Source organism: Scophthalmus maximus, chromosome 20 (genome assembly GCF_022379125.1).
Source record: "Scophthalmus maximus strain ysfricsl-2021 chromosome 20, ASM2237912v1, whole genome shotgun sequence".
NCBI lineage: Eukaryota > Metazoa > Chordata > Actinopteri > Pleuronectiformes > Scophthalmidae > Scophthalmus > Scophthalmus maximus.
The window spans coordinates 13568277-13589086 of NC_061534.1; the positions used below are offsets into that span (position 1 = coordinate 13568277).

At 43.5% G+C, this 20810-nt stretch overlaps 1 protein-coding gene across 10 annotated transcripts in view; it reads right to left on the bottom strand.

Moving 5' to 3' along the window:
- Positions 1-20810, bottom strand: part of garnl3 (GTPase activating Rap/RanGAP domain like 3) — a 67673-nt gene that overhangs the window by 36576 nt on the left and 10287 nt on the right. For 8 of the 10 annotated variants that reach the window (XM_035608138.2, XM_035608131.2, XM_035608132.2 and 5 more), the window contains one exon: positions 8537-8606. In XM_035608138.2, coding sequence (XP_035464031.1) covers positions 8537-8606 — 70 coding nt within the window. Of the gene's footprint in view, positions 1-8536; positions 8607-8694; positions 8849-14619; positions 14932-20810 lie in introns of those variants that run through there. The other 2 variants (XM_035608134.2, XM_035608137.2) reach the window with 2 other exon arrangements.

Genomic DNA, 20810 nt, shown 5'->3' on the forward strand with positions numbered 1-20810 from the left:
ATTGACAAAGATTTGATTACTCAACTAATAATTTTAAATTCAACATGATTATTATTTGACTTTCACAGTGGAGCCTTATTGTGCAGAAATGACAGCGTTATGATTTCACAAACCCGTGTTTCTGGACCAACTGTTAAAATCTGATAAAAAGCTCTTTTCATGGTGTTTTTTCTTATATATGTGAATTATGTAGTCTGGTGTAAATCATAATACTCAAACACAGGCCATGCAGTTGAGCAATACTGTCATCAAAAACCCATATCAATATTGTAAAAAAAAATTAATTTCCATTAATGCGACATCGATTTCATCCAGTCCTAATAAGCGCACGAGTAAACCACGAGCAGCCATTTTTCTTAACATGTTTACTGCAGGTGTGAAGCGCTGATAAACGACAGGGCTCCTGTGCAGTAATTGGTGTCTTAGGAGAGGCTGCAGAAAAATACCGCCTTCTCTCCTTTCATGCGCGTATTAACGCCCCCGGAAACAAATACATTTTCTATACATGTCTCCCCATGTGACGGTAAGTGCTTGTATTTGCATGTGTTTGCGTGTGAGCGAATGAGCGCCGCTGCTCTGTCAAGATCAGCGTATGGCGTGGGGAAAAAGGGAAAAGTAAATGCTGGAGCTATAGGACTCCCTTCATTTCTCTTGCCTCCTGCAAAATTAACTGTCCAATCGGAGGATAATGGAAGGGAAACCAATGCAGTATGCAGGCAGAGCAATGCACCGCCTCCTTGGTGTGTGTGCGTGTGTCTGCGTGTGAGAGAAAGATGACATTTGGTATTAAATGCACATTCAAGTTAGTGTTTGAGCTCCTGTCGGGGACTAGGCTTTCTGCTGTTTTTAGGTGAAACTATGAAAAATGGCAGTAGAAAGGAGAGATTAGGGCACCCTGGGGAGTCTACGTGTGTGTGTTTGCGTGTGTGTGTATGCACACACATGCCTGCATCACGCGGCCACTGCTTCTAAATCATGCATCAGAAGAGGTGCAAAGAAGGAAAAGCTGCACTCTAACGGTTCCCTGTGGGTCTGGGGAGGTAGAGGGGAGGAAACCGGGGAGAGAGGGGAGCCTGCTATGCGCCTACACTTTAACAAACAACCCATAAAACATCTCACCACTGCCGGGGAGGAGTAGTGGTGGAGGGATGGGGCATAGAAAAAAAAGAGAGAGGGGGGCATCAGATGTATATGGGGGGGATGACGGATGAGGCCAATGGGGAGTCGAGGCAAAGAGCAATGTAATGACAACAAAAAGCCAAATGATAAAAGAATAACAGCCGTCTCTACGTTGCGTAAGCCCTTGGGAAGGAGGGTTTAGGTCTATAGACGGCGCACACGCACACACGCACGCACGCACACACACACACACACACACACACACACTCTTACAACGCACACTTAAACAGCTCCCATTTTAGGGCATGACTTGAACATTTCATAAAACACAATCAAGCTCACAGCGTACTCAGAGAGCGTCCGATTTCCCCCAGGCCCACAGGACAAAGGAGCGCTGCAGAGAAGAGAGGGATGTGTGTGTGTGTGTGTGTGTGCGCTGGTGCCTGTTGGGGTATTAAATCAATACTTTTTGTGAATGCTGATAGATAATTGATCTCATCAGTGGGCCTGTTAATGCACACTCACGATCCTCCAGGAAGGCAGAGAACAGGGAGGCGTGGGCTGCAGAGCAGGAGGGGAGGTGGCAGAGGGTGAGGGGGGAAGCAGAAGGTAGCAAGGGGGGGTGAAGAGAGGGAGGTGCACAGTCAGAGAGAAGATATGAATGGCAGATAAGAAAAGACAGATGAAGGAGATAAAGAGTGGAAGAAGAGAGGCGGAACATGCTAAAGAACATGACCAAAGAAACAGAAAAAGATTTGAGGAAGGCGTTGCAGAGGAATCAAGAAGAAACTACGATCTCTTCTTTTTCTGCATTATTATATCACTGTTACGTTTTCCATTATTCGGTCGCATTGCACTTATTAGTATTTTGGATGTAGACATTTTTTGATGTGATGTGACTCACAGCTGGAGCACTTCTGCAGCTTGGATTGGTGAGAAATTCTCCCGGGTTTGAATCATCACTATACTATATTAACCAATGCAAAAGAAAAAATCCGTCTTCCTTCGGGTGAAAAGGCAAAAGCCTGTGTAAAAGAAATTGTGGGGTCGGCGTTAACTACGGCTCTCAAGGAACTTTTCAGCCAGATGCTAATTACAGATCTCGTAATTCCGGCAGCAACATGATTTGTTAACGGTGGATGAAAGCTGAAGGTCACTGTGCAAAGAATAATGATAATGCAATCTGCAGTTTAAATCAATGTTTGGATTTTGGGTCAATTTTCAATGATTCCAGAATCTACAGTCATCGTGTTTTTTCAGGAGTGGAAAGCATTTTAATTATTTTACAGCAGGTTTGTAAAACTCTCTTTTCTATGCCAGGGTCGGCTGAGGCTCTCGGGCACGGTCACATTTAGACCAGTCCGTCGTGACATGACACAATTTCTCACAAACAAAGTTACAATAGGTCATAACACATACAACTGCAGTATATTTAAAGAACAAAAAAATAGGGGAATGAAGTGGTCCTTCAATTTTAAAACGCAACTCGTGATACACACTGCTGAACAGTGTTTGGTCGAATCAAAGCTTCGCAACCGTGCGGCTACAGACACAACTGGCCTGTCGAACTTTGGATTTCTTTACATTGCTGAAACAAAGTGTATTAGCCATTAGTCAAGCTTTTAGCCGGTTAGCAGTTGCTGATAATATCTGCTCCAGCCAGTAGAGTTGTCATTTCAATCTGCAAGAGTCATCGGGTAGAATTGAGAGGCCTAATTCAGCTACTGTATGAATCGCAGACCCATAGTTTCAAAGATGACAGTGGATTTAGAGTGGTACATTTACCATTCACAGGTATGACAACAGTAACTATATAGGGAGGGTAGAGTTTTCATATTCTCAGAAAATTCCATGAAAAGACCAAAACAATGAATATTGACTGTGCAGTTTAATAGTTTTTTTGTTGTTTTTTTTTTTACAACAATGGAGCTTTGTGGTACTAAGGAACAAGCTACATAAGGCTTTTGATACAAAGCCTGTTCTTGTTAGTAGGATCATTTCAGGGTTGGTGCTTTGTAGAATTTGCTGTATGAAATATAAAGAATATGATCAGATTCATCTTTTAAATGAATGCTAATGATTTCAGTCTTCTCAGATACAGTAAAACCATTTAGATCAATTAGGGAAGTATGATGCGATTCGATTTTTTTTTTTTGTTGACCTGTGAACCTACCATCAGAGAAACTTGAGACTGCACCACATGCGCGTGAACGCTCTCAAGTGTAAGACTCCCGCAATGTGTACAATGATGTATAATGCATGAAATCATTGTGGACATGAAATAACAACCGGCTACCCGTCAAGACGAGAATCAGAGACAAACATCGTCTGTGACGTGGCCGTTTGCCACGCAGCGATCGACCGCACCGGATTACCAGTAACGTCGCCTGTTGCTAGGACAAAATCCAGCCACACTAACAACGGCACCGCATCAATATCTGGCCATTTATACAGCAGCAACACTGGTGATGACTAATCTAATGGCTGCGACTGAAGGCATTGGGCCACCCACCCACCCAGGAGTAACGCCGGTTGGGGGCAGCAGCTATAGCGGCCCTCAGGAGTGGGAGGGGCCACGTTGAAGCCTGGGATCCCGGAGAACAGCAGCAGAGCACCGCGCATCAGCCTAATGCCTTGATGGACGAATAGTTGGATACGAGCAGGAGAGACAGATTGAGACACAACAGCCAGAGATAGAGGGAGAGATTTAAATCCTAGGATGTTTGGATATGTATCCTCTCCTCTATACACTTTGAGGTGTTTTAAATTCCTTTTTCCACACGGAGATTATTGAGGTTTAATGTGACATTGGTTAAAATTAGGGAATGCCATTCTTTCATTCTTCTATACAGATATTATAATAGAATTCAAGTTCAAGTTAGACCTTATATTAGGACACACCCAAAGATATAATGCATACAGATAAAATTGTATGCCTTAAAAAATGTCACTTATTTCCGAAGTTTGAAAGATACAATAGTACGGATACCTCTTAGATAAAATTAAGACATGGAGACAAAACAAATCAAAAAATGATCGGTTTAAAGTGGCAACAACAAGCTTTGGTCTCCACAAACCAAGTTGCACCCCTGACTCCTGCGGGTTCATTAAAGAGTCAAACACAAGCAATCAACAGTACAACAGAAAAACAAAACGGGACCGCATCAAGCATGGATACCAATAATACACAAGGGTGGCTGCTGTGTAGGTGACATTACCAAGACCGTCCGCTTATTTCACCATGGTGACACGGCAATAGAAATCATGAAGAGAAATTCAGTTCGCCATTATCTTGTCATGGCCACGTTTCCCGCTGTTCCGCAAAAGTTACCAAGTCTGGCTTTCACGTCAATGAACACAAACACGCAGTGGCACACAGACCGAGACGCGCCCACGCTGAGAGTGGGAATAAACTCGGTGTGACAGTGCAGTCAAAAGCCTCCGAGGCAGCGGCAGTAACACCGGTAAGCAGGTGGGAGCGGAGCCATCTGCTCACCAGTCACCGAGTAGGACTGACAGCTAACCCCTCAACACACACACGCACACAACAGAGTTCCGACAGTTGCAGTCATTGCTGTAAACTGCGGCGCACCAAACAACACAAAGCTGAGACAAATGCCCATGAACACACGGCAACAAAATCAAAAAACACTTTTTACTTCCCTGTGTGGTAGCGCACACACACACACACACACACACACACACACACAGGCACACACACACACTTCGGAGACAGTCGCGCCCACCTCTTGCCTATCCGTCACCGCCTTCATCTCGGGGCCTCAGAGAAAGACAATTCAATTCACTGGGAGAACATCAGCAGACTCTCTAAGCTGTTGTGTCAGGCTGAAATGAGTGTAATTGTTGTGCGCTTCAGCTTCAGTGTGCGACGCACAATTAGGCTTCTGAAAACGGACCGTGGACTTGTCACTGAATCAAGGAGACAAGACTAGGGTGGGAGATGCACACGCGTCCGTGTTGTTTGTCTCTCTACCTATGAATGCGGAGGCCATCACACAGTCTTTGTTTGCTGATTCGTGTGGATGAGTGTGAGCTGCTGGCGATGGGAACCTCGCATGTGTTGACTGCAGTGACTTGGCCCTGCAATATGGGCTGATGGCCAGTGTGTGTGTGTGTGTGTGTGTGTGTGTGTGTGTGTGTGTGTGTTTTGTGAGTGTGTTTGAGTGTGCATGTAGAAGCAAAAGAGTATTGATTGTTTTGGGTCCTTGGTGTAGTTTGTGAATTAAACCTCGTACTTTGTTTCTTACTTTTTCCATGTAACACGAGGGCACTCTGGCACTAATAAAACAACGCACGCACGCACGCACGCACGCGCACCAAGATTGTCATCATCACAATTTGTGAATTAGTAAACGTTAACATTGAATTTAAAGTCTGTTGAACATTGACACGCTGCGGATCTCAGCATTTAGTATGTTGAAAATCCTAATAGCAACCGCCCGTTGTCAATACACAAGAAACACAAACATGTAGTTCTTGATTCCTATAACTTCGTCGCATTATCAAATGGAGAACAGTTTGTACCGCACACTTTGGCAGCTCTCCATAAGTGAAGTCAAATGTTACTGTTTTTTATAGGTCTATGATGCCAAAAGTAGTGGGTTTATGTGTGTGTGTTTGTGTGTGTGTGTGTGCCAGAGTGAATCATATCCCCACAATTGCGTCTGTGGAGGTACTCTTATTGGCAACTGCTCCCACCGCTTCCATGGTGCCAACAAAAAGAACGAAACAAACAGACAGGATGAGTCATTGATGCTGCTCCCTTGTATTAGGGAGACCCTGCTCTGAATCAGTATCTCCCACTTGTGTTGAGACATTTAATGCATGCTCTGGAATAAACCGGAGTCAAACTTTTCCTTAACACCCTTTGTTGTGTTATAAAACACAGCTTGCCCTAAATGAAAATACATTGTCGATTGGTGCATTTCACATGTGTTATCTAATTGCAGTATGTGACATATTAAAGTATATGTCTTAGTATATTCAGCCGTCACATTGGTGCGACACCAGCTACTGACATCACATCAGTGATTGTCAAACTGTCAACCGAGACTCGCTTATTTATGTTCATTATCCCTGCATAAATCATATTAGTTCATCTTAATTGGACACAGATTGAATGCCTATTGTCAACACAAGCAGTTTGTCAGCTAAAATGCACCAGGACCTGAATTTCCACAGACAGAGACACAAAGCCTTTGACAGTACGTGTGCCAGCGTCACTGTAAGCTCTGCGTGGTGTGCTCATCTTGCCTGAGGTTACTTCTGAAGATCAACCACGGTTTATCAAGCACTGCCATCAATTATTCACTACTTACTCTTTTATTATATATGACATAAAACATACCACACAGCCTCTCATCCCTCAACCGACGTGTCGTAAAAAACAGACTCAAACAAGGATTAGGGTTTATTTGAGTTTTTTTTGAATTCTTAATCGGCAATCATTCATCATGCCCTAAATACTAACAAACACCAAGGGGACTGTACCAGTGCTGGTAAACGTAAAGTCCGAATAGGAACTTGTAGAAGAAGTTGTTAGATTTTCCGTGTCAATGTCCATTTCACACAATGATGTTGCTATTTCATGGCAGATTGTTTTTCACAGTGACTTCCCTGATCTGAAGATTCACATTTGTCATCTTGTCGGTCAACTTAGATTATACAATACAATTAGCTGGTCTTGCAAATTACATGAAAAAATGCGTTGATGCTATAAAGTTCTCGAAATCAAATACATCTTAAAGGAACAGTTTTTGTCATTCTGGGAATCACGGTTACATTATTTGCTTTCATGTACACTACATGACTGGAGCCAGTAGGTCCTTATCTTAGTCCTTTGGTTAAGGTGAGGGAAGGTTGTGCTAAGACACAAAATATTTGGATCAAGGCTAGAAAAATAATCTGTTCATGGTTAAAAGAAAATAATGTCGGAACAGGAAGTCCGACTCCACCACCACCTACCCCAAACAAGGTTTAGTGGTACTACATCCACCTTTGCTCTTGAGGGAAGACCATGATTATCCACATGGCGCATAGAGTCCAAGAGGTAAATGTGCTACAAATGTAATGTCGGTCATATTAGGCCTTTGTCAAGTGACAAATGTGGTCGCTCTTCTTGAAAGCACAGTCTCAAGTGGGGAGGACTATTGCTGCAGGTAGTTGAACGACAGACAGATAAGTAATCCACAACAATGTTGGTCATCAATTACTCATTTAAATCATGTATCAGGCATAAGAAGCAATGTCGATCATGACAAATTAGATGATTTGCGGCTTTTCTGCACTGAAAATTATTAAATAAACTTTTTTTTGAGACCATAAATGAATCAATTATGAACTAAAAAATTATTTGTTGAACCCTATGGTGGTAATTTAGACTGGACCAGCGCCTCTTATTAGCATCAAACCTGGGACGAATACAACTGCTATATTTCAATAAATTTTTTGGGAAATCCACAAAGATTTGTCTTCATATCTCTGTCCATGATGGATCATAGGAGACCCCTAGCTTATGTTTTTTCCATGTAGTTTGTACAGCGAGAGCATGGACTTGTTGAGACGACGACGGTGAGACGACCAGATAACAATTAATGAATTAATGTTGAAGTGCAAGTGAGGAACATCCCGCTCAAACCCTTATCTCATACTGGCTCACACCCACTATAATTATTGGATGCAGCTCTCTCTCTCTTTTTTCTACCATACAACCCCCCCCCCCACACACACACACAGTACAGTGTGTGTGGTGTGGTGTCAGTCTGCTAGTGCTGATAGGCAGCATGTGGTTTCTTCTCAGCACTAATCTGTCGCACACGTGGTGTGCAGCACTCTTGAACAAACCATAATATGTCTCTGATAGGAAGTATGATCGCGGTGCAAAACTCGAGGACTTCCTGTTCCTCTTGGCTATCAGGATGTACAGGCTCATTGGAGGGACATGCACACACATCCCACCCCCCCAGGCAACAATGACTCAACAGCTTTGTGACACACACACACACACACACACACACACACACACACACACACACACACACACACACACACACACACACACACACAGAGACACACACACACACACACACACACACACGGCACCTTTACATCACCACCATCAAAACAAAGGAATGAACTTTGGAGGCTGAACAGGCAGCGATGGTCCTGCATCACTGTGAGTGGAGCACCCATTGTGTTCTGCACTGGCAAAGCACATCGCTGGACCACACCCAGTACGTCACGACTCATCAGTCCCCCTCTGCTGACCACCCATGCCGACAGAAATGATGGGAAGGCAATGGGAGTGAGAGCCCGGAGGGGAGGGTAGATCACGAGGAGGACGAGGAGACACAAAGAAAAGCAACAAACACAGGCGTGCGGTGTGGGTGGGACTCACCAGCTCGACCGACCCATAGTGTTTCCTGCTGAAGTCTCCACGCCTGCAGCCCAGGTCCTCCGAGGCAGAGCTGTAAAACAAACACATGGTCACACACATGGCCTGTTTGTCCTCCGTCATACCACGGTAACATGCATCAACTGTGACATCACACATACACAAGGGGCAGTTGCAGCATCGGCTTTTCTCAAGTCCCCTTGTCTCACTTTGTCTTCTCGTTTATGGCCACTTTGTTCATGCCACGTTTTTTCTCTCTCTCTCTCTCTGCATTTCCTTCCCTTTTTCTTTCTGCCTTTCCTTCCCCTCCTCCTGTGTCTCTGTTGCCGTGGCGGGGCAAGCAGTGGCATGGTGACTGGCTGGGAGTGGCGGCCAACCCAGTTCTGATTGAGATGTGGGTCCTGATTGAATTAAACCCAAGTGATAGATGGAGACTGGCTGGGAGAGAGCGCACTGCTGGTCAAATGCACACACGGAGTAAATACGATTGCTAGGAGATACAAAAAGACGGTAACCACAAACACATCAGACAGAATTCTGAAAATTGTTTTAGTCTGTTCTCTCAATAGGAACAATCGCAGGATATTAATGATGATGTGGCCATAGGAGCCACTTGTAACATACCGAAGACGGGCTGTCACATACATGAAACACAATCTGACATTCTGAAGAGTACTTTTTCTCGAGCGCCAGACAAAATGAGAGTAAACTAGATGAAAAGAAATACATTTGCACACTAAAATCTCAACGGTACTATTTACTGAAAATGTATAAGTTCATCAATTAAGCTGAGCTGCTTCTCAAAAGGCACACACTAGAAACACAGAAAAAAATCAAAGGAACCAGTTTGGTATTTTAGGAAAAACAACCGTCTTGTCTTCTTGCTGTCATAACAAAAGATCTGTCTCATATCTTTGCATTAATTAGCCTATGGGGCTACTTTGGAGCTGATTATCCTATAAATACTGGAAACCGCTAGCCTAACTCACTGCAACGTTTCCAACCAGCAACTCCAGGGCTCACATGTTGTAACTTGTTTGTTAAAACACAGAAACAGAGATTTAAAAGCTTGCGGTTATATTTTTATATTGCTTAGAACATTTCTATTTGTGTCCGGATTAAAGAGGAGAGATGCAACATATTTGTTATTACATTACGGGTGTTTGTAAGAGTATTTTCTTTTTAGACAGAGACTGGCAAACTGTTTACACCAGTCTTTTTGCTAAACAAGGCTAATGGATGACCTGGCTTCCTATTTACAGCACAGTGGTATCAACCATCTCCTCCAACTCTTGGCAAAAAGGAAATAAGCATATTTAAACAAAACTGTTTCTTTAAAATACCCAGTTAAGCAAGTGAGCTCTCCAGCAATATTCACGCGAGCTGAAGCTGCAACTGCACAGCGGTTTACAGCACAATGATCGGTCCAGAACTTTGCTGGAGACAAAAGGCTCAGTGGTAGAGGCAGTGAACTGGCCGACACCAACCAAGGAACAACCCATATATCACTCCTTATCTTTAGTCATGATGATCACATTACTAACGATCCATCCTCATCTAAGTAGATTAGTCATTTGACAGCGCCGTAAAAAAAGCCAAAAATATTAGAGGAGGATTAAACAGAAACAACAAGCTGGGATACTATTCTTAAAATGATCCGTGTTCTCATAGCTCCCGTTTGATTCCTTTATAGCAGAAAATGTAATAAGAATCTGGTTAAATCCTATTAAAGATGAAGCCATGAGAGAAGCAAAGTCATTGCCACTGGTAAGAGGCAACGTACGCTGATGCAGTTTCTGTGCAGGGACACTGGTCAAACTGGGCAAAATGTTAAGAAAAACAAGGTTAAGTCAAAGAGCAGGGTTTATAAGAAGACGGCATCGAGGATTAGCCTGATAATAGTCAGCGTGATAAAAAAATCGACAGGTGTCGGGACGCTGCGGGCGCACTTCACACTCACAAGCTTCACAAGCACTCATTTTAAGGAGGAAAGTAGGAGCAGATAAGACGCCTTGCGCATTGCAGTGCAACAATAGAAGGCCAGCGCCATGCCAGGGCAGACATTTTGTGTGAGTTACAGGCTATTTGATTGTCACACGCTGCATGAAAACTTGTAGGTTGTATCTCGACAGTACGGCATGCTCGCTGTTGGCATCGGCAAGCCTCGTGTTGCAGAGGAAAACCCAACAATTGGTGATATTGCGCCATGAACAGGTCAGTTGTACTTTCTGATCAGCGTCAGCTATATATATATATATATATATATATATATATATATATATATATATAGCCTTAGAGCTAGCATGTCTGTAAGCAGCATTCAAAACTGTTTATCATCTTAAACTAACTATCTTAATTCATCATACATACTCGGTATTTATCATGATTGTATGATTATGATTGATTATGAAATAACCTATAGTTTGTCTGCTGTTGTATTATGATATCCAATGATGTAACTGTGGCCACTTGGGTCTTGCTGTAAATATTAATAAACGTAAACATATACAATTAATGAATATTAATTAATTGATTTCTTTCAACATCCAAATAGAGGAATAGAAGAATCTACAAAATACAACAGCAGGTCATAGACTGTGTGTTTGTGTGTGGGCATGCGGATGCTGTACAGTATTCTGTATGCATTAGGTATGTGTGTGGTATATGTATGATTTTCTGAGTGGGTGATATGACTCGTATGCTTTTTGCTTCCTCTATCTCTCTGGACCACATCCCCCCACTCCTCCTCTGTCTCCCCCTACCTCTTCCCTCTCTGGTCAGGTTTCCCTCTCCCGTCTCTCTGCAGGAGGAGGAGGAGGAGGAGGAGGAGATGAAGGCAGAGTGGGGCTGTTTATACATAATGTACACTCCATCTCAAAGGTCATGTTTTAAAGTGCGTCTGCACTACAGGATGTATCCATCCCCGCTTTCCTTACTCACTCACTCTCTTCCTGCTGGCTTCGCTGTGGCGAGTGGGGCGGGGTCTGCCGGAGCTCCATCACAACACACACTCCATCACAGCTTCTACCTTTAGGTGATCCCAATTTGTCTTCACAGCACTCACGTCGCTATCTTCCCTACCCATCACCTTTGCTCTGGGGGGGGGGGGGGGGGTTCTTATGTGCATCATAAGGGGATAATTACGTGGCACCACCTTACATCTTCCAAACGAAAACCACTTGATCTACTAGTGAAGCTCATTTCCTTCTGGAAAGGTTTCATGAGTCTGGGGCTCTTGGTGATGTTTAAATGTACAGATGAATTATGTGGCTGTGGAGAACAAAGAGACATTTGTGCAAGGGGGTTTCTGTTAAAAAAAAAATGAGCAACGTTGGAGCTTTGCTAACACTTATTAAAGAGGTGGAGCGAGCCAAGGGAGCGCGGTGCCTCGAGTTTGATGAGGAACATGTACCTGTCAACAGAGCTCCGGCAGTGCAATGCAGGAAAGATGACATATTCAGACTTCAAGTACAGTGTGTGCAAAGAATCAAAGCAACCAAAAAAATGATCCTCATCAGTTTGAGCTTGGTGTTCGCCCTGTTGGGAAATCATGATCTGTTCACTGTAACCAAACTAGGTACTAGAACTAGTCCCGGTCATGTTTTTGGTTCCAAATATTTAGTCATTTTATATTGAGTAAGCTCTGAGTTTGTAATTTTTTCAAAGTAATACACAGCTCACAGAGCACTGATATTACAATTCTTTTCTTTTTTTAAGACATGATGTTGATCAGTTCATCACTTAAAGGGACAGTAAGATTTTAATCCAATATACTTCATGTCAAATTCGTGCGTCCATCTCCCATACACAATGCTGCGGGTTCAAGGCCCGGCCAGAGCAGACAAAACATCAACAACAAAACGATCTTCCACCAAAATCAAGTCAAGACTTAAATGTTCCAATAACTGCTGGTTGGATTGCCATGCAATTTGGTGCAGCCATTTATGTATCCATAGATAAATTGTAACTTCCGCATTTAACACAAAGCTGTGCCTTAGTGCAGCCACACAGGGATGTTACCAGTGCTGCAGACTCTTAGTCGTGTGATGTTAAATATAATAGACCTGCCCTGTTACCTTACACTCCCGACATGCGGCGTGGCATGGATTTGAGATACCAGAAACCATTATCTGGGATTCAAAAGCTGTCCATATGTATGGAAATCATAACTTGAACTCTGCAACGCAGTAATTCAGATATCTGCAGATGGCTTTCCAGCAGCATAATGGCCGTAAGCCAAAGACAAAATGACTCTGAAAGCTCGGACCAAAGATAAATGGCTCTGAAACAGAAAGAGGTAAAATGGATATTCGGTAATGGAGTACGGGAAAGGTTACAAATTGTGGTTTCTGTCACAAGGCAATGGACAGTGGCCAGTGAAAGGCTCCGAACAGCGAAATGTGACGTGTACAGTAAATCACGCTGCCACCCATCACACCAAAGCTCGCAGTGCTGCTCGAGAAAAAAGACAGTGCTTTTATTGGTTTTAACTCTTAGATCATTCCATAAAGTGGCTCTTTATGAGATTGTGTTATGAGGAAAATACCAGATAGACAAAAAAAAAACTAAAAACACCTTAATGCCAAAAGGGGTAGAGGCAACACAGAGCACAAGAACGTCGAGAGGACACAATGAGCTTATCAACTGGTGCAAAATTACCACATGCATACATCCACCACTGTCAACTACTGTACATCTGACAGTCTGAATAATTAAAATGACAGCGGACTGTTTTCTGCTGCAGTCCTTCCTGCAGACATGTGAGGCACACAAACACAGTTTCACAATCCCCACGTGTAACAGGTTCAATTTGGGAACTTCACTGAATCATTTTGAGATTTGAAACATTTTTTTTGATCCAATCAGAATTCCGCTGATGCGTGCGCCAAGACTTGATACTGATACTGTAATTTGCGAGTAATAATAAACACAGTTCCACCCACAGATGTACACACAAATTTAACACAAACCCATCATACACTTCTTTTCGTCACATGCAACTTCCGATGAACCAATAAGTCACAATAGAGTTTTGCTATAGTGACAAAAGGAGACACACACAAAAAATAGCCAGCAACAATATGACAATGTCACGTAAGGACAGTTTTCATTTCATTCTCTCCGGCTCTTCTCTCTACAACATGGAAAGAAGCACCTTTTGTTATCAGCAGCACTGTGGCACGAGAGAGGTTTTCTGCAAGGCATCTACTCTGTGCTCAACTGTCGCCGCAGCTCCGAGCCCCTTTTTACAGTGTTGCTTTCAAGCTGGTAAAGAGCCGCTGCAGTGGCGGCATTCCTCAGATCCATCAACAGTAAGAGGGCTGCAAATGAGCCACAGCAGAGTAACCTTGGACCACTACACCTGAAGTTAAAGCCCGAATGCTCTGCCACGTATATACGTTATTCTGTTGCTGTCACGCCGCCCAGAGCTGCATGCACCTCCAGTCTACCTTGAACTGAAAGGCACGTCATGAATAATTCACGATTTTCCAAACAGGCTACAGTGATGTCTGTCCTCCCATTGAAAACAAGACACATCTCTGCAGCCAAAGGACGAACCCCGGCTCAGTTTACAGTTTGATAAAACTACAGCGACAAAGCAGTAGATAAACCAGCGCTGTGGTTGAATTAAAAAGCTGCGGTGGCTGAAAGAGTCTTGGTGAGGAGGAGCGTCAATACTTCCAGAGTGATGACTTGTGGATTCAGCGGCGCTCAGTTGGCCAGCACATCCCAGAGTACATTGAAGAAGAAAAAATAGATCAATAAATCATACACCTGATGCACACCAAGACAAAGTATGACACAAACAGTTATTGTGAATGCTATGAACCGATCCAGCCTGCACTCCAGGCACCAACAAGTGTTGTGTAAACCGGAGCAGGTGTTATCAGCTCTGTCTACTGTGCTCCGGATGCTGCATGTATAAAAGTGCCAGTGCTGCAGGGATGTTGCAGAGCGACGACAGAGACACATGCATTCAACAGATGAGAGGTGGCATGCATCAAAAACATGCATCAAAAACAGGACAGGAAAGAGCAGGATTTGGTTTTCTTGGGGTTTTTTTGGGGGGGGGGGGTTGTTTTTACCGCTGATTGAAAGTCAACAGTTTGTTGGACGCTGGATCCACACTGGTCATGTCCCCATGCGATGTCAGTCCGGCGGACAAGGCGACAACGACAACAAACCGGCGTCTGTCTGTCTCCCTCTCTCTTCTCCCACCACTGATCCTCCTCTCGCTAGGAGCGCAGGTACATCACTGCGGCGCGAACTGTGACAACAGCTGATCCAAACACAAGACCCCGTCTGCTGCTCGGACTCCTCTCTGGCTCCTGGCTCCGCGCGCAACTGGTCGCGGCGTGACGGTGACGCGGAACGGCTGTGCCATATGAGCTTTGTGTTTACTGTGTGATCTCTCTCTCTCTCTCTCTCTCTCTCTCTCCCTTCTCTCTCTCTCTCTCTCTCTCTCTCTCCCCCTTCTCTCTCTCTCTCTCTCCCCCTTCTCTCTCCCCCTTCTCTCTCTCTCTCTCTCCCCCTTCTCTCTCTCTCTCTCCCCCCACCACACACACGCGCGCGCACACACGTCACTTTGTTGTTATTGCTCGAGGCTCTGCAGAGCAAAAGGCACCATTCAGAGCAGATCATTCTTATGTTTTGTGATTTTCCTTCTTCTTCTTCTTCGAGTTGCATGTTACATCATCGTCAATTACGCGAGGCTTTCTCTACAGTTACAGTGTCCCGGAGCGCAGAGTGATGTCAGGATGCAGGAGCCAACACTGAGGCTCGAATGGCATCATCGTCCGGAGTGAAAGAAAAATATGAAGGCAAACCTAAACGTGTGTTTTTGCATATTTCGCTTGTTTGCCCTTACAGGTGATTCTTGTTGAGTTAGGGAGAGAAAGGAAGCTTTGCATCTTCCAGTGCGTAATTCAGCTTTTATTTTGAAATGATGTCACCATTTGCTATGTATGTAACGAAAGGTTTCATTAATAGGCCACAGGTAAATACACATTTGGGGTTTCAAGGTAGTGAAAAATGTTTTATATGTCAGAATGCCATTAGTGATACAAGAGGGATGCCTTCTTTTTTGGGGGGATTTCTCAAACTAATATTTGCTTTTCTTTGGCCTCTCTGATCCTCACCAGTCAGTCACTCTTATGTGCTCTCTGTCTATACCCATAATCCCCCTCAACGGGAGGTCCAGGCAGTGATGAGGTCTTTCATTCATTCATTCACTCATTCATGCAGGATCAGCCAGACTGGAACACTCTGCTCGGTCCTGGACGACACAGCTGCACACGCCGAGATCCGAGATCTGCATTTATGACACTGCTGTCACATTAAAAGAGCAGAGTGATGGCAACTTTAGCTCCACCAGCTCATTGGTTAGGGATCCCGCAGACAAAAATGCTGTACATGTTAAAATATTATAACAACTTTAATCACAAAACCAACCATATTTTGTTCTCTAGATGCCGTTTTTCATTTCTCCTGGTCTTGTTCAAGTCTCATGCTGAGAAGCGTCAAAGCAGTGAACCTTTCATTTACCACAAAAGTGATCATAAAGCATTGTTATTGCTATAGCTACACTGGTAAATCAGCTGATATTGGCTGACTGGTTGTATTGATGTAGCTCGTATAGTACATTTTGTCACATTTGTCACAAAGAATGAGAAAAAAAACACCTTAAGGATCCAGAGCACAATTATTGTTTGTGTTATCAGATATTCTAAATCCACAAATACAGACGAGTATGAGCTTCGGAAATCCTGCTGATCCAGTCAATGGATATTACACCAAAATAAGGAAACGGTTAATGTTTTATTTGTTAAAAGGACGAACAAATGTAACTTCCTCTTTATCGCCAAAAAGGTCATTCACAGACGAAGGAATATACAGTATGTTTAAGGTGCAGTTAGACCTCAGGGCAACTTAACTTCCTGTTTGACCTCATATGAGTAAACGTCAAACTCCAATGACGGAAATACAGATAGGGTTATGTCGAAGCAGGGAGGGGAAGTGCTGTGGAAAAGACTACTGTCAACATCAGTCACACATACATTCATTGTATTTAACAATGTTTTACAGCTGCAAAACCCTAAACAAAAGCAATGTTTCATATTCTGTTATGAATTCTGAATATGTCAGCAAAATAAAAATAAAAAATATGTTCATAAGCACATCTCATTGAAAAAGCATGAAGTATGAAGGTGATAAAACAGTGTCATGTGTGTTTTTGGAGCTTTTAAAGAGGTCCTGCCGTTCCCAGCGCCCCCAAAAACCGAACAAGGTTAAGATCACATGTTTCCAAGTTCATCTTAAAACAATGTTGTACATTAAAACTGTTTGGGGTTTTTTTGGGCTGCTGTAAAATGTTCTTTCATGGCCATGAAAAGATCCCTTTGAGATTTCAATACAAGTGATTGGCAAACAAAATCCAGGTCTTAATTCGACAAAAAAGGTGCAGTGTAGTCCGTTCTCCCAATGAAGTGAGTGTTTTCCAAGAATAACTCTTATAACCCTCTTATTATTTCTCTTGATAGTGTTTCCTTGTTGACCAAGGAATAGCAAGAATAAGCCAGAGAAATTGGTCCTTAAAAATACGGAAACCATGAACGATAACAGTTTTTTTTTTACATTGGAACTATGTTACAAAAGTAAGGATCTCTTCTCAGCCAGTAAGGACAGCTATGATTACAACAACAACAGCAACAACAAAAAGGGGCATGCGAGTATGGGTGAAGACTGACTTGAGAAAGTCTGTATCTGTCCTTTAAGGTCTTGGACACTTGGAAAAGAAGCCACAGTATGGGAAAAAGCAAAGACAGGCTGAAAATGAAATGCTCGTCACTTGTGCACATAGTGAGCAATATTGAACATGTGTGGGGGAGGACACATGAAGGGAAACAGAGGGATGGGGCAAAGACACGTCAGGAAGGATTTTAATTGTTGATTCACTGCTCACACACACACACACACGTACACGCACGCACACACACACACACACAAAGTAGAGCAGGTGAAATATGACCTTAGGTAAATCTGATACCTAATAGTCCACAGCCTAGCGCACGCACGCACGCACGCACGCACGCACGCACGCACGCACGCACGCACGCACGCACGCACGCACGCACGCACGCACGCACGCACGCACGCACGCACGCACGCACGCACGCACGCACGCACGCACACACACACACACACACACACACACACACACACACACACACACACACACACACACACACACACACACACACACACACACACACACACACACACACACACACACACACACACACACACACACACACACACACACACGAGTGCAGGAATGCTCGGCTCAGGCAACATGACACTCAGCTGTTCAATTTTTAATCAGCAGAAACCCCCCACACACGCAGACTACAGGAAAACACCTCAAGCTATTCTGACGCACATGACATTTTCTCTGCTGTTCTCTCAGAACGTGGCCTCCTTTAAAAATAGCTTATGTTGAAATGCAGCTGGAATCTGCTACAGCCCGGAGGGAGAAAATAAAGGTTTTTCCTAAAGAGACCACTGGAAAGGAACCCTTTGTTTTTTTTCTCACGTCGGGGTCGAGTTTCAAACAACCAACCTGAGACACCTGAACACCCCCGCCTCAAATTAGAGCCCTGAGGCTCATCGCACTCACACACACACATACACACACCTTTTTACACACACCTCATTGTCACACTTTGTAACGTACTGAGCTAGATGCCTTTTGCATAAGCTTCTGTTTTTTGTTTTTTTTACAGTCTGTAACATGGGAAGTTCAAATGAGGAAGGCTTCCTGTTCAAAGCACCGTCTGATAATGTGGCCCAGAATCCACAACACCACCGTTATGAGAGACAGAATTTGAGTAACTTGACAACAGTCTACTCCAGGTGATGAATATAATCCAGCGCTTCCTCACAATGGGAAACAAGACCTCATGCTTCCATGGATATACAAGAGACTGGCTTAATCTGGCTTTAACTGTCAATTTTTTGTCAATTCATCCATCCATCCATTGATTATCTATACCGCTTATCCTTTGAGGGATCGCGAGGGGGCGGGAACCAATATGACATTGGGCGAATGTAAACTCTACACAGAAAGGCTCTGGGCGGCCTTGAGGTTCGAGAACCTCTTTGGTGTGAGGCGACTGCACCAACGTGCCGCCCTGATCAGGTCAAAATGTCCATTCATTTTCGAAATTTGGCTCAGCGGCTTTTTATTTCTCATTTATCTACTCTATACTTCCCTTCGCCCAAACAACGGGAACACGTTGGTTCCCGTTGCCTCATAAAGGCATTTGAGATTATCAACTTTGTTCTCTGTGACCACCTTTAGCTAATGCCATCAGGAATTTGTAAAATTTGTGGTCTCGTTTTTTAAGCAAACAATAATGGGTCTTCGGACTGGCCACTGTCAGAGATCATTGTGTACACAAACTCTTTGTCGCGACGTTGAACTCTTTGTGATTTTGCGTTGTTTTATGTGTGCAGGTGGGTTATTTGTGTGCCCTTTGCGGGCCTGTGCCCTTGAATCGTGCTGGAGCGACAAATAAAGTATCATTAACTTTTAATTAAATTTTCCTAATTGAAAGAATCCTTACAGTGCTACCATGATTAAGAATTAGGTTGATAATGGATTCATCTTTTCATTTAATCCTGTAGTGAGTGACACTGGTCTAGACAAATCAGAAAACCCCAAGATGAAGTCTCCAAAGTTCTCCTTTCATCCAATCAGCAGCTCAGAACAGGAAGGTGAGATACAGTTGTTGTGATCCGACTTAGACTTGGACAGAGAAGATGTGTGTAAGACAAGAATCGGACATAATTAAAGTAGAATATATGGAAGATATAAAAAAAAGGCCAAAACATCTAACAACAGAATTACATCAATGTTAACAAGAAGAAAAAAAAGACAGTAAAAGCAGGTCTAAAATTTAAAGGCACCCTGTTGCGTGTTTGACCCATAGTGATGCTGTTGAGTAATGTTTAAAGAGAGGGTCACAGTTTGGTTTCTATAATTTGTGGCTGTTAACACTCATCAACAGTTGGCAGCGGTAAGGTGCCAAGAAAAGGAGCAATGCGTCCACAAATGCAAAAAAGAAGACTGCGGCACATGAACATGGACATCTGCAAATGTTTGTTTTTATGAAGAAGGAACTATTTTAACAAGTTTATTAAGCTTCAAGAATACAAGCAATGCTTTTCTGGTGAGAAACAGATATTAAGATATATTAATTTCCAGTTGAAACATTTAGTGTTAGAGCTGTATTCATGACAAAGTCACCCAAAAAATAAGGCTCGATGTCACCTTTTTATTTTCCATGGTCATGCTATTCTCTCACAATCATGGGCAGAGAAAAAGAATGCATAGTGATGACACATGGAATAACATTGGTGTGTCTCCAATTTTCTGATTCCAAGCTGAAATGGTTCACAAAATGCAATTTTTACATTATTCTGAATAACAAGTGAACTTTTTGCACTGGACCTATGGGGGGCTTCACCAAGACAAACAACAGCCCGCAATATTCCATTCTAGCACATGTGCGTGTGTGTGTGTGTGTGTGTGGGAACCTGATAGAGATGGACTATCCCAGGCTCTACATTCCCAAGACAAATGCAACTTCAAAGTTAAGGATAAAAATGCGGGTGTAAGCATTATAGGGTGTGGGTTTCCAATCAATGTGCCCATGCCAGTAAGTGGTTGTGGTGCGCAGGTACACAAAAGGAATGTGCGTATATGCATGCATGAGCACTCGCAGGGTCATCCTCAGCAGGGGAAGCCCATGAAGCTGCATGGCGCACGGATCAGGAGCTCCCAGGGTCAATAGATGGCTAATCCCTCGGAGCGCCACCGCCTTCTCTCCGGTCGGCTGCCGCCACGGCCCTTTTAGTCTCACCGAGTAAGCCACGTCTGACCACGGCACCTTTCCCACGCGTAGGATAAACAAGGCCTCTGTTACTGTGTGTGTGAAAAGCATACAATGTGATTGGGTGTGCAGTTGCTGACACTAGATTGCACTAGATAGTCGTTTCTATAAATAGAGACGAATGAAAATGAGCAAACACAACCACGGAACAGACAATGCTGCAAACAGTGTGAAGCAAACTGTATGAGACACAAGCACAAGTGTCAACACACTTCGGTTTTTATCCGACACACACATCCCCGTGTAACGTGCAAATCAATATACCTGACATGATGTCACGTTTTCTTTGATGAGGCTTTGTCATTATAGATAAGATGTGCCCT